This window comes from Neopsephotus bourkii, unplaced genomic scaffold (genome assembly GCF_033783945.1).
Source record: "Neopsephotus bourkii isolate Nb327-2 ecotype Australia unplaced genomic scaffold, CSIRO-AGI_Nbou_v1 NB_1394, whole genome shotgun sequence".
NCBI lineage: Eukaryota > Metazoa > Chordata > Aves > Psittaciformes > Psittacidae > Neopsephotus > Neopsephotus bourkii.
The window spans coordinates 1,006,406-1,021,189 of NW_026901872.1; the positions used below are offsets into that span (position 1 = coordinate 1,006,406).

General features: G+C 37.6%; 1 protein-coding gene across 1 annotated transcript in view; it reads left to right on the forward strand.

Annotated features, from left to right (window-relative positions):
• Positions 1 to 14,784, forward strand: part of MYCBP2 (MYC binding protein 2) — a 191,813-nt gene that overhangs the window by 30,749 nt on the left and 146,280 nt on the right. Inside the window, exons 2-4 of the mRNA XM_061367719.1 lie at positions 172 to 247; positions 9,165 to 9,380; positions 14,127 to 14,280. Of these exons, the coding sequence (XP_061223703.1) occupies positions 172 to 247; positions 9,165 to 9,380; positions 14,127 to 14,280 (446 nt within the window). The remainder of the gene's footprint in view (positions 1 to 171; positions 248 to 9,164; positions 9,381 to 14,126; positions 14,281 to 14,784) is intronic.

Consider the following 14,784-nt stretch of genomic DNA (forward strand, 5'->3'; position numbering starts at 1 on the left):
TGCCTCTGTTGGTTTCCTTTGCTTAGGAGAAAATATTTTAGAGGACTTCTTTTCCTCTAAAGGGCTTATATCGTTTAGGATTTTTTTTCCTCTGCTGTTGCTGCTGTTTACCATGGGGCATGGAAGGGAGTTTAGTTCTTTTGTTCTCATGGCTTTTCTCCTCTTTTTCAGAAGTAAGAAACTTTTTAGCAAGAAAAAATTGAAAAGAAAACAGAAGACTAAATTGAAAGTCAAAACACGCAACAAGGTAAGTCTGTAACTAACTGGACAAGGTTCTGACTCAAAAATGAAAGTGATTTCAACGAGAGAAATATGAGGGAAAAAAGTGTAACTAGCAATTTGTTTAGAAAAGATAATAATAGGCCAGTATTGTTTGTATGTTTACTATATTCTACATGATTATAATGTTAACCTTATTCAACTGTGTTTGCTACTAATGTTCATCATGAAATAATATGAAAAACATTTTATGTTCTCTGGTTCCTAAAGTGTAAATTCAGCTAGACATGTTGGTCTTACAGTTAAGTTCTAAAAGATGCATGTCTAGCCAACAGTTGGAGACTACTCTTGCAAGGGGTTCTGTCCATATCACCTAAAGGCAAAAGGGAGCATTTACTGTCTAAGAAGCCAGAGTTACCTCTGGGAATTCCTCCATAATGGAATAGATGATACTTTTTTAATATTTTCTCCCTGTGTAACTTCTGCCCCCATCCCTTTAAATGCATGGTAGCAGAAACAGTGAACCTCATTGAAATGTTTACTTGTTGCAGACAAGAAATCTAGGCAGAAGCAGCAGTATTTTAAAATACTGCTCTACTGCATTCTTTCTGTATTACAGAGCTGTTATTTCTCTGTTTAAGCTGGAGTCTTGGGGGGATTTTCTTGAAGGCCTGCTGCAGACATAGAGGCTTCTTCCTACGTTCCCAGCGTAGTCAGTAGAGTAGCTCATTTCTGGAATAGTTCTGAAGAACCACTGGAATATCCAGTAAAAATACAGTTGAATGCTCTTATAATACAAATAGACTGTAGATCAGACTGGCCATGTTATCCCTGTTTGCCACACCTCATGTAGTTCCTCTATCTCAAGACAGATGATTTTGGGAGGGTGAAGCAAGTTCTGTATCTCTTCACTTGGTATTGCCTTTTTGGATACTTACCAGATTGTTCTACTTATCTCAAGTAGTGCAGCTCCAGACTATGGTATAAAAGGGTCTTATCTTCACTTTCTCTTCTCAGTACTGTACAGTGAAATATTTCTGGTCGAAACTGAATTTTCCAGCCCTTTCTTCAGTTGCTATGATACTAGCAGTTTTAGCCCTGTTCCTGTCATGATATTATCAGACCCACTGTCGACACAGAAAACCAAGTTAGAAATTTGAAGAATTTTTTCAGAAAGTAGTTAGTCTTTGTGTGTTCTGTCTACTGTCAGGAACTTGTGCTTCTAAAATAACTCTTCATCTTTCATCATTGTTACTATATAAAGGGAACCTTGTCTTTTTGGATACTGGTGCCCTAGTTCAACTGCCAAGTAGAAGCTAAATCCAGAACTTCTGTTCTTTGCAAGCTTGGCAGTCAAATGTGCTTCTTGGTTTTATTTGCATTGCATAAATGGATTGGTAGGAACCCTTCTGAATGGCCAAAGACAATATGAGCATCCTAAAGGCTGGTTCTTGTCAGTATTTACAGATTTGGCACTAACTGATCATCTTTGAACTTCATGCCTATGGAGGGTTGTTTACAAGATTTTTCTTGGATTTAAAACGTCTTCTACTTGAAGTATTGAGATTTATCTGTCTTTGAAAGGCATAATGGCTTTTTGCGTGTGTTTTAGTGATGCCTGTATTCTAGACAGCCTTTAAGGTAAGCCAGGGTTGACCAGCAGAGTATTGGTATTTTGAGTCACTGAGGTAGAGGAAGGTACTCCAGCTTATTCCTGCATGATAGCAGGAAATTGTGTATTGCATGAAGAATGTAGCTGAAAAGGCAGAGGTAACCTAAAGATGTGAGACTGTCTTTATCAAACTTTGTTTACTCACGAAGTGAGGTGTTTTGGGGTTTTTTGTTTGTTTTGGTTGTTGCCTTGTTTTTTTTTTGTTGGTTGGTTTGTTTCGTTGGCTCCCCACCATGCTTTTCAATGCATCTGCATACCTACCAGTGCAGAATAATCACAATAATAATTTTTACAGTGGAATGTCTGAAACCAGATGTGTGTATCGTCAGGCAAATGCATGTTTCCATTTGAAGCCTTATGATAGGGTTTATTGAAAAGCCCATCACTACTGGACATTCTGAGCAAGAGATCTTGTGTGCATTAGTTTAGTTTTTTTAATAACCAGGGTCTTTCAGTCTGAACAGACATTGGAGCTTTCTCTTAATAGGCTTGGTAGAGGCTGGGAAGGCCTTAAATTAAGAATAAGCCAAAGGAACCCCCAAATTTGTTATTTATACCCTGCATTTAATAAATATGAGAATTTAGTAGTTGAAGAGGAGAGGACATTAAGAAAAAGAAAAAAAAGTCATTGTTGAGCAACTGGAAAAAAAATTATTTCTACCATTTAATCATTAAATGTTATAACATTTTAAATATAAAACTTTAATTGGTGTTTAATGCAGCCCAATAGTTAGTGCATTAGTGTCTTTCTAGGCTGTGGTCATGTTATGATCGTTGTATTTGAACTACTGTTAACTTTTGGTTTTATGGTTTATTATCTTCTTTTTTTAACGAAGGTATAAAAGTTTTCCATGTGGGTGCAGTGTGTTTTGGCTTCAAAATCCAGTGCTGAATAAGAGTGACTTTGACACAGAGACAAGTATGTGATTATTAGATGTGGGTGTAGTCTCTTGGACTCCTGCCCATGGCCCCTTTTCCCTCCCCACTTCCTTTTTTTTGGCAACAGTCATCAGTAGAAAATTGTAGTCTGTGTAACTTACCTCAACACTATGAATATTGCTGTTTTCTATCCCTCCTCCTTTTTTACTCCTTGGAGTTTTCCCACTTTCCTGTTAACTCATAAAGGTGTTGCTTAGGGCATTTAGCTGAGAGACTGGATGAAAAACCAGTTCACTGTCTTTTGTTCTCATATGTTATTTGAAGAAGACTGAAAAACTGGAGTCCAACAGAGACAGGGAGTGTACTTGCTAACCAGCTTCCACCTGTTTAGCCAAAAGTTGTAAACTGTGACTTCTTTAGCTTTATACAAATGGAAGGAATAAAACCTTTGGAAAGAACACTTCATGTAGCAGACAAATTTAAGCTAACGGTTAGACGTATAAGGTGAATCAACTGGGATAAATATTTGCCTCATCAAAAACACTCATAGCTACTCAAATAATTTGTAGTGTTTTCAATGGCTTTTGTATTATTTGGTGTTTAAACCTCAAGAGGGCATCCCTTTCCAAGAGATGTTTGAACTGTCCAAAGAAAAATCTGGTGAGGTTCTATGCTCTGTTATGCACAGGTTGATCAGATGGTTATTTTAGCCTTATCTATCTTTAACAACAGATTAACTTTCCTTTCCTAGACTATAGTTTATTTATATCCCATCTGAGAATAAACAGTTTTTCCAGTCATCTGGTTCAAGAGGAAGGAAATAAATTGGTCAGAAAATAATCTATGTATGGATGTAATCTTTTGGGAAAACTGTTTACGTGTATGACAAGTATAAGGGGAGACTAGAGGGTTTCTTTTTCCGTGCTTCCTGAGCGTACAGGAACATTACAAATGGCTAAATGAGAATGGTATTTGTGAGTCTGGTTGCTCTTATTATATGAACCAAATCGGTGCCATTTAACCTCTGCTACATCCTTCCATTCAGCAGAGACTATATGTTTACGAGGACAAGTCACACATCAGAGTATGGGCTTCTGCACTTCGCTCTTTCTCTTGTAGAATAGCCTATTGCCTTCTAGATAAGAGCCTCTTTTATATAAGAGGCTTCTGTGTTACTTTTAGAAAAAAAGTAGCACACAAGAAATAAAATTTTGCCTTTATATATTAAGGGTCTAGTCGTGATTCTTTACGTACATTGGCATTGCAATTTCTCAGGCCTGTATTTAGATTTCATTATACAGTAGCTCAGGATTGAATTGTTCTTTCTTTAATTTCCCTTAAAACTTCAAGAGAAAGATTTTTCTAATTTTTTCTTAAAAGTTTGGAGAACATAATCTGCTGCTCTTTTGTCTACCTAAAATACAGAAAACTTTTTTGAGTGATTTAATTAGGTTTCTTGCATTTACAAGTCCTCTATCTGTTCATCTGAAAAAGATGTGTTAGTCCTTCTGACCATCAAAATGACCTTTCACCACTGTTACCTCACCTTGTATGGCTTCAGACTCTTCTTTTTGAAGCATAATATTGTACATTTTGTGAGAATGACATTGGGTTTAAAAATTGCTCTTCCATTCCATCAAAATTAATTTAAAATGTTTTGTCTAGCACAAATAAAGTTTTGCAGCACTTGAGACAGAAGATGTGATAAATACTGGATATCTGTTACGTTCTATAATGTTATGTTTCATCATGTATCTAGATTAAGATGTTGCATTTTCAGTTCACGGTGGTACCAAGTGAAACAAAAAAGACAAAGATTTCAGAATGTCCCACTTTCTTACAGCTCATGTGAAAGTCACTAAATCAAAAAGCATCATTATGTTTTCCAGTCTTGATGCTCCATATTTTCATTTTTTTTTTAAAGTGGTAGCAATTTTATATTTTGAGAATCCAAATGCTTTGGGAGAGCAAAAAAGTTAGAGCCTATCATCTGGTCTTCACTAAGACATCCTAGAAGCTGGGCTTCTAGTCATTTTTATACTTGGTAAGTGCTTTGGATCACAGAATTCCAACAGCCATTAAGAAAAGGCCATTTGGAGATGTAGAAAATATGATTGTAGCTTTTCACTGTATGCACAGTGTCATGTGAAGCTATTTCATACTTCTGTGAATCTCGATACTCTTAATACCAAGAAACAAGCTATAGGGTGGAGTTTTTGAAATAATGTATCTCATAGCTCTAGAGCAGTTGATTGGATTATTAGTAATGCTAGATATGTGCAAAATTAATAAACTGCTGCAGTGAGTTTTTAGAAGTCAATTAACATTTTGTCTTAATCTTCTACCATTTTCCTTGGCAATGTAGAAGTACTTTGTGCCAACATAAATTGCAGTATCATTATGAGAATTGTTGTAACTTAAAATAGACTTTTTTAGTTTGATGTAAGAATTATTAAATGGGGTTCTGTAGGTACAGTTAGTGATTAGATTTTCAGAGGGGTCTATTCTAAGTCAAAATCTAGGAGCTGGTAGCAAGATTGTACTGCTGGTAGCATAGAAGAGTAACCCAGTGCCATAGCTATCATTAGTTGCAGAAAAGGAAGTTTCCTGTTGATGATGAGATGAAGTCCCAGTTTCCTAACTTGATCTCATCAGTGCATCTGACCTGAGTGAGGTTAGGAATCTGCTGTAACCTAAAAGAAAAAACTTGCCTCATATGGAAAAAATTTCTGATATCTGTTATTAATACTTTCCACTGCCATTGTTGAAGAAAATAAAAAATGGAAAGTGCTCACTGAATGAGTATGTGCATTAGAGGAGCGGAAACATTTTCTGTTTCTTTTTTGTTTTAATCAGCTCCATCTCTGCCTTTTGTAAAAGAAATAAAAGAAGTGATGTTAATCCAACCTGCTTATACACCTCCACTTTTGAACAGATGTTTGTTTTGAAGATCCAGAAATGATAAATATTACAGTCTAAGCTCCTCAGAGACTTGAGCAAATCCATAATGAATAAATTGTCAGTGGTGTTTACCTTATAGTGAAGTTCGTGGGGGGAGAGAGAACAAGGTGATGTTTGGAAGTTCTGTTCCTGCTCTCCAACCAGAAACTGTTTGTCATTCAGCACCTTCCTTTTTGCCTTTAGGCATCCCAGGCATCTGTATACTTACACATTTAATGTTAATTCAGTAGAGTTTTTATTTTCTCCTCAAGTGAAAGATGGTAAATGGTGAAACTCATAATTATTCTTAAGTTTTAACATGTTCTTACAACGCTTATTGTTCAGCTTACTGCTCAAAAAGGGGTTTATTTCATGCAGTCCTAAGGCCCGTCCATTTAAACTGACAAAATTCTTAAGTACCTGTGTTAGGATTGCTACTGTATTTTTTGAGTGTATAACATAATGAAGTATAATATACTTCTAGTTTCAAAGAATTTACAGATCTCAGATATGGTATTGTGAAGAGAAAATAGAGGTATGAAATAAGAAATGTAGACAGTGGGTTAGCATCACACCTAGGAATTAAACTAATGAGTCATATATTCTGGTGCTGCACTGTTCAGATAGAGCAGGGTGTTTTGGGTTCTGGAGAATATTGTGCTGTTGAAGTCTGGGTAGGATATTATTGTATATAACTGTAGTTTGCCCTGTTGTAAAAGACTGAGACACTGAACATAGAAAGATAGAATGGTTAAAGTACTATTTAAAAGCTAAAGTACTATTTAAAAGCTTACACATTAGGTGAGGGACTTTATAATATTTGTATTAAGAATAAGGAAGGAGTTAATTTCTGAAAATTAGTCAGCTTTTTATTAATAGGCAAGAAAACATACACTGATGTTTTGTCTAGCACTGTCATGTCTAAAATTATCTCTGCTGGTTAATTTGGCCAACGTATTTCAAAAGAAGCTATGTGAGCTACAAAACTGAGGCTGTTCTGGAACAAAGGCTAAGCTGAACTCCTAACAAGAAAACCAGAATGGAAACTCTTCATAGATTTTGTATTTGCAATTTCTGATACTAATTAGATAAGCGAACTTCAGACAGATATTTCAGAGATTCCAGATACTTTTGTCTTCCTGTAACTGACAGTAAACTAGGAAATGCATAGGAAACTTACTAAATTTTCTTCATTTTTTTTTTTAAGCTGAATTCAGCTGTGTTAGTTTTCAAGCTGAAAGCTTACCTTGTGTGTTTGCCTTAGCAGCAGCTGGAAAAACTCTTGGATTGTATGTATGGATATTTGACATACAGAGGAGTCGTATGTTACAGCTGTTTAGTTTTCTGATGCCAAATTTAAAGTATGTAGTAGGTCATCACTGATATTAGTCCAAATCTATTGTGATGCACTGTGATACTGGAATAATGTGAGGTTTGAGTTGTTGTGGGGTTTTAACATCAGCTTTATTATTTCAAAGACACCCATGCTTAACAAGGACCAAACTTATGTGGTCTTTCAAGCCCTAATGGCAGAAGTTACGTTGCGCTAAAAAAGAAGCAAGAAAGCCCCCACGCTTCCAATAAGTTTGTAGGGAACCTTTTCCAGCTTGCTTTTTTTCTCCCCTCCTTCCCCCACTCCATCTTTATTGTTTTGTGCTTACTGCTAACACTGACACAGGTAAAAAATAAACACACTGTCTGTGTTGTATAAAATAGGATATAGAGTAAGTCATTGCTTCTTGATGTTTTAGCTTGCAATAATTTTGTAGTAATAATGGAAAGGAAAGATAGGCAAATATGTACCAGTACAGTTCAAATAATAATACAGTCAAAAGTAAAATGAAATGTGTAAGCTAAAATATTTTGAAGCTATTTTGACTTTTTTTTTAAGTTTTGTAAAATATGGTATTAAATGATCTAACTTAGAAACCAGTGCTATTTCTGGTAATAATAACCACAGATAAAAATGTGTTGTGAACTATTGCTGTGTTTTGATATACAAAGTTGTGATTACTATATTGCAGAATAAACCACCCCATTAAAACATTATCCACTTCATGGTTCTCAAACTTCTTTTCCCGTGTCTTGTATTAAAGTCCTCTTTCCTATCACGGTTCTCATAGATGTGTATTTCCACTCTGATCAGTTCCCAATCACTGTAATACATTTTTTTACATACTTTCCTGCCAAATGAAGGTTGTCATTCACAATACCTGTTAAATAAAATGACAAAAAGCCTCCACCCTCACTGCCCTGGAAGAATACAAGAAACAAACCAAAATAGCGTTGTGATGGTAGTCATGACCGTGACTCAGTCTGGCCTAATGTATGTCCAAATTTTTCCTTGCATGTTGAAGCAGTTTTGTCCTTCATGCTTAACCTAGGCCTTCTTTCCTTAGGTAGTCTCTGTGCCTTCTGTTTACATCGAGGTATTACAGGGAATTGCTTCCTCCTATATGCTTGAAGTCCAATTTTTCAGAGCTTGTATTCAAACCAGCCTAGTATTTGGTAATGCACAGTGGAAGTATAACCCTGCATGGGGATTTTTTGTTGTTGTGGCATTTTGCTTTTTGGTTTTTAAGTCTGTCATTTCTTGTCCCACCTTACTGTAGCAGAAAGGAAGAGTAGAGATCAGAATTTAAAAAATGTTTTTAGAATTATTTGTTTTTCCTAATAATTTTCCAAGTCTAATGACAGCTTCGTGGAGGCTCTTTGTCTTGACAGTGGCTGACAGTAGTGTACCACTAGTAGATGCCAAGGGCAGGAGGGGCAGGGTAGTGGTAGGGTGGGGGCATGGGGTAGTGGTAGTTTCTCAGAACAGTTTCCCAACTCTTACTTTGCCGCTTGGGGCTTGTGAAAACAGGATGGTGTCCTGTGATGCCATAGGCCTTGATAGATTTTTCTATTCAGTACTTTGTCCACTAGGTATTTATTAGTCACAAAATTATTATCCACCACATCCTGCCAGGGGAGTTTTTGAACTTGCCATCTGTTTTCATTTAATGGCAAAACAAGTAACGGTGTTTTTAATTTCTAATCTACATTTAGCTTATATTTTATTATTATTTAATAAGAGGTTAAAGTGAACAAGTAGAATGATGCTTTTAAAATCCAGTAATAATTTAAAAAACCTTGACAACTGATCCTGTTAAGAAGATAATAGACTTTTTACTGTGGCAGATGTTTGGACCATTCCACATCCTGAGCTGTTCTCATTTTCCATCCCAGTGTCCTCAACAAGTTATGAGAGGCAGGTACTAAAGCCAGATGGAATATAGCAAAAAATCTTCATCTTCCTCCTTTCTTCCCTGAAATATAATTGGTACTTCAACAGGAAAGTTTATCCCCCAGCTTGAGACTCGTTTGGTTGGCCAAAATTTCGGACTGTTGAGATTACTTACATTTAGCAAAGCATGAAAGTTCTAATAAACTTAAAACTAATCTTGTTTTTCAGACTGAAAACATAGAGAGTACCATAACCATACCAGATATCAAATTACACAGCAATCCTTCAGCTTTTAATGTTTACTGCAATGTCCGCCATTGTGTGTTGGAGTGGCAAAAAAAGGAAGCATCTGTATCTCTGGCTTCAAAGAACAGTGTACAGAGTGGGGATTCGGACAGTGATGAAGAAGAGGAATCCAAAGAGCCACCTATTAAACTCCCAAAGGCAAGTAACTCAATATAGCTTAGAGCATGCCGTGTTGTTATGTTCTTTGTGTGGAATAAAGAGCAGCATTATAAGCCAGCTGCTTAGAAAATAGCTATAGTTTATTTGTAGTCAGTCTAGTTCAGAATTGTCTGATTTGTTGAATTAGGAAGATCTGTATATCCCAGTAATTAATTTTAAGTCAGTTAAATGTCAGGTAAACATTGAGCATGTACTCCTTTACTGGTGGTGGAAAATAACCGACAGCCTCAAAGCTCTACAAAAAATGTAAACAAGGCAGCTCTAATCTGTGAGAGGCTACTACCTGTAGTGATAAAGGCTGCTTTCTTTTGCTTTACCCTATAAAAGAATAAATCTTTCTGCTATTGGAATTCAACTGGTGGAGTGTTTTCTATGATGATTTGCCAGGTATATGTGTAATTGCAGTAATTGCCTATTATTCTTACTACCTTAGTTTTTTGATCATCCCGTTTTGGCTTTAGTGCCTTTTGGCACTATAGTAATGCACATTAAGAATTTGGACATTACAGTTCAACAGGGTAGATTTTTTACTGTTCACTACTTCTGTGCTTATAATATATATTACTGATTTTTTTTCTTTTTTTTTTTTAATTTGCTGATTCGCTGGTTTTGCACTAGGTAACTTCTGTGCGCCTAGTTTTGATTATTGCTAGCTTATCAATGCTATGAATCCTGCTTCCTTTTGTTGTTCTGAGTCTAAAAAGCGCATTCATATTAACTTTTTCTTTGCTCTAAACCAGACACTGAATTAAAAATGTTCTTGCAGCAGTGATTATGTAGAATGTTCTAGTTGCTTAGAAAATTAGAATTTTATAGGTGCTTGTGTTTAGGTAGCATTATCTGAAGGGCAGAGTTGGCACCCAAATATAGTGGTGGAGAATTGAAAAGGAATAAAAAGAATGGTTGATAAGTCACAGAGTAAATAGACTGGTTTGGGTTCAAAGGGACCTTAAGGATCACCTGGTTCCAACCCTTCCTGCCATGGGCAGAGATACCTTCCACTGGATAAAGTTACTCAAAGCTGTATCCAGCCTGGCCTTGAACACTTGCAGGGTTGGGGCAGCCACAGCTTCTCTGGGCAACCTGTGCCAGTATATCACCTTCCTGTCTCTCCCCTTGCAGTTTAGAGCCATTCCCCTTGTTTATGAGCTGCATTTGACTCCCTGTGGATTGTGTTAAGTGAATTAGCGAATGATTGCAGATGTGGCATTTGAAATATAAATAAAGGGCAGTGTAGCTATTAGCATTCATAAACAATTCAGTGGGGTCTTAAGGAGATTTTGAAATGAAAGAAGTTCCCAGAAGGATGTTCCAAGAACACTTGCATGTGGAAACTAAAACACTGATATTGGTTAAAGGTGTTAGCGAGCTTATCAGAAGGATAAGCCAGAAAAGTGGTGCAGGTTTAAAAAGAGGGTGGCTTAGAAAAAATGGTAGGAAACTTTCTTTTATCTCATAATGTCTGTGTCCAGGCTAGAATTTTGTGTACTTTTGTCGTGGTTTAAACCCAGCAGACAGCTTGTTACCCACTCCCCCCCCCTTCTTGCCCTCCCCCTACTCCTGGGGGAACGGAGAGGAGAATCAAAAAGAAATGCAACTCCCACGGGTTGAGATAAGAACAGTTTAGTAACTAAGGTATAACACAAATCACTACTGCTACCACCAATAATAGTAATGATAAAGGAAATAACAAGGGAAGAGAATACAACACCTCATCACCAGCCGACCGATAACTCGACCCCCCAGCCTGACCAAGCACCGACCGATACCTCCTCCAACCCTGCAGTCCACCATGCCCTTCTGTCTAACTCCCGGTTCCCTCCTGGGCATGACGTGCTGTGGTACGGAATACCTCTTTTGTCAGTTTGGGTCAGGTGTCCTGTCTCTGCTTCCTCCCGGCTTCCCCTCCTCCCTGGCAGAGCATGAGGCCCACAGAGTCCTTGGCCAAACCAAAACATCATTTTTATCAGCTTTGTTCCCAGCCGGAAAGTCAAAACACAGCACTGCACCAGCTACCAAGGAGAAAAAATGACTGCCACTGCTAAACCCAGGACAACCTTTCATAAGATGGGTTTACACTTTTGATCTGAAGTCTCAAAGATCTTGCAAGGGAATGGGAGAGCTGCGTGGCTGCATGGAGAGCATCATCAGTAAGAGCTGGCAGGCTGCAACACAGAGGCTATGGCTGCAGCAGTACTTGTTTTGGCTCAGACCTGTCAAGAGAGGAGCGAGAACAAGCTAAAGATGTGTTGAAATGAACTTTTCTTGTTCTATCCTTCAGTGCACAGTTTGGAGCAGTTGAGACATTATATATATGTGTGTCTATATATATAATATACATATACATATATTAAGGTTAAAAGACCTGTTTTAAGAAGCCTACCCAGTCTGTTGATCTCAGATACTAAAAAAATACCCCAAACAACCCAAAACCTGTGCAGATCAGGCAAAATCCCAGCAGAACTATCCATTGTTGATTCCTACTGTAGCGAAGTTCATAAAATTATCTTTTCTATTTGTTAGATTCTCTGCTTTCTCCAGCTGCCTCTGTCAGCTGCTAGATGAGACTTTCAGTCTGAAGATCAGGAAGAATACAATAAACTACTCAGTTGCATTTTATTCTTTAGCCTACTACAGTGCATTTAATATACTACAATGCATTTTATTTTTTAGCCTACAAGATCAGCATAGGAGGGTTTGGGTTGGAAGGGATGTTAAGGATCACCTAGTTCCAAGCCCCCTGCCATGGGCAGGGACACCTTCCGTTAGACCAGGTTGCTTAAAGCCCTGTCCAGATTGGCCTTGAACACTTCCAGGGGTGGGGCAGCCACAGCTTCTTTGGGCAACCTATTCCAGGTGCTTACTGCCATCATAATGAAGAATTGCTTCCAAGTATCTAGTCTATATCTATACTCTTTCAGTTCAAAGCCATTCCCCCTTGTCCTATCGCTATTTGCTTTTATAAAAAGAAATAAAAAAATGATAACTGAGTTTTGGATCCTGGAAAAACCATCCATGCTGTTATTTTGTCGATATTTTTACCCTGGTAGATTCTATGCATGTGCTTTCTCCCACTGCACTGAAGATACGAAATGAAAGGTGTAATTTGCAGGAAAATTGCGGTTGCACTCTGAAGATTTGATTTGATTATGTTTCTATTATTCCTCCAAAAATCAAACAGGTGGTAAAATAAGTTCAGGAAGACAGGAATAAAAATAAATTGAATGACAGAAAAGGCATTTGTGGGGCATCCGGTAGAACTTACTATTGCCTGCCAGACTATATTTGTTTTAGGCGTGAGTGGCAGTTCCGTTAACTTATTTTCATGTTTCAGGTTTTTTTTTTCTGTAGTTTTTAGTCAGGGGTGAACATTCATTAAACTCTCTAAGCACTGGGGCTCTGGTCCTCACAGAAACACATGGTGAAGTTTTGAAGGTACAGGTGTGTCAAGGTTTAAACCCAGACGGTAACTCAGAACCGCACAGCTCGCTCTTCCCCTTCTTCCTCCCCCCACTCCCAGAGGAATGGGGAGAAGAATTGAAAGAATGTAACTCCCACGGGTTAAGATAGGAACAGTCCAGTAACTAAGGTATAACACAAATCACTGCTGCTACCACCATAATAATAATGATAAGGAAAATAGGAAGGGAAGAGAATACAACCGCTCACCACCCACTGAGTGATATCCAGCCTGACCCTAGCAGTGATCTAGCCCTTCTGGGTAACTGCCCCCAGTTTATATAGTGGGTATGATGTGCTGTGGTATGGAATACCTTTTTGGCTAGTTTGGGTCAGGTGTCCTGTCTCTGGTTCCTCCTGGCTTCCCCTCCTCCCTGTCAGAGCATGAGACTCAGAAAGTCCTTGGTCAGAGTAAACATTACTGAGCAACAACTAAAACCATTGGTGTTATAAGTGCTGTTCCCAGGCTGAAAGTCAAAACTGCAGCACTGCACCAGCTTCTGAGAATGAGAAAAATGACTGCTGCTGCTGAACCCAAGACAGGTTGCTTATTTGTAATTAGTTAACGACCTTCTTTCACTTTCATCATTGCCACATACTTTGGAAAGGAAGTGAAAGGAAGCATTCAATGGAGAGAATAATTGTAATCTCAGAATATTCAGCAATTCTAAAAGGGAAAATCAGGAGTGGCTGTACCAGTGCTTTTACAGATATTGTATCTGTTGGCATAATGCATGTCCAAGTACATGTGGAGTTCCAGTGACGAGCAATTAATCCTCATTTTTGTGACAAAAAGTAATCTCAGAGGCTTTGAAGAGGAAAGTACTAGTTCTGCCAGTATCAGCTGTCAAATGCATCATTACTCGATTTGGGAATTCAGGCTGCGAGCCAATTCTTGCTTGCTGGTTCTCATTAATGAGTAAGGAAAAAGGTCTGTCAAAGTGCAAGCTGCATAGAAATTAGAAGGCCTCAGAGGCACAGTTTGTCTTACATTATAAAAAAAAACCAACCTTTTTCAGGGAACTTTTACTCTGCTTAGATAAGCACTTTCATATAATGACATTACTTCTAGTATTTGCTTGTACAGTTGTGTAAGGTGAGTTCTTGATTTTAATTCTTTCGTATTTTGTATTTAATGCCTTTGTATTCTGTATTACATTTTTGTCATTCAGATAACTATCTTGTTCTGTGAACGTTGGGATATACCCTTATTGGTGAAGATGCAAAAATACCAACAGTTACTCTGAAATATCTGTTCTTCCTTAGATCATTGAAGTTGGATTATGTGAAGTCTTTGAACTGATAAAGGAGACAAGATTTTCTCATCCATCTTTGTGTCTCAGGAGCCTACAAGCCCTACTTAATGTGCTTCAGGGCCAGCAACCAGAAGGCCTGCAGTCGGAACCTCCTGAAGTCCTAGGTAATGTCTCATCTATTACTGTATTTGTATTAATATGTATCCGTTACTGTGCTGGACAGAATAAAATGGTTTCTTGCAGGTATTTTTGTGAGATAGTAATGTGCTTGTTCTCAGCTGACTGACTTTATTCTGGAGGGTAAACTCCTTATGGTGTAACCAGTACTTTCTCAATATTAATTATTTGTAGAGCGGTAATCTTGGGATGTAAAGGGGTATGTGTGTGTATATATATGAAGGATTTTGTTGCTGTGTAATGTAACATTTCAGTGAAACATAGTAAACTGTACAACCTTACAAATTCATTTGTCTTACTGAAGGTATAAAATACTTGGTGTTATTGGAAAGAAGATAGTTCTACAGTGAACTTACCATCTGCTGTTGTGATGTATAGCTTAGCTAATTAATGTTGCAATTTATATAAAGCTATTAAGAATTCTTGCCTTTGTTTCCTCTGGTCATCCAAAAGCTTCCCTGAAAATTAATTTTGTTTTTAATGATACTGAA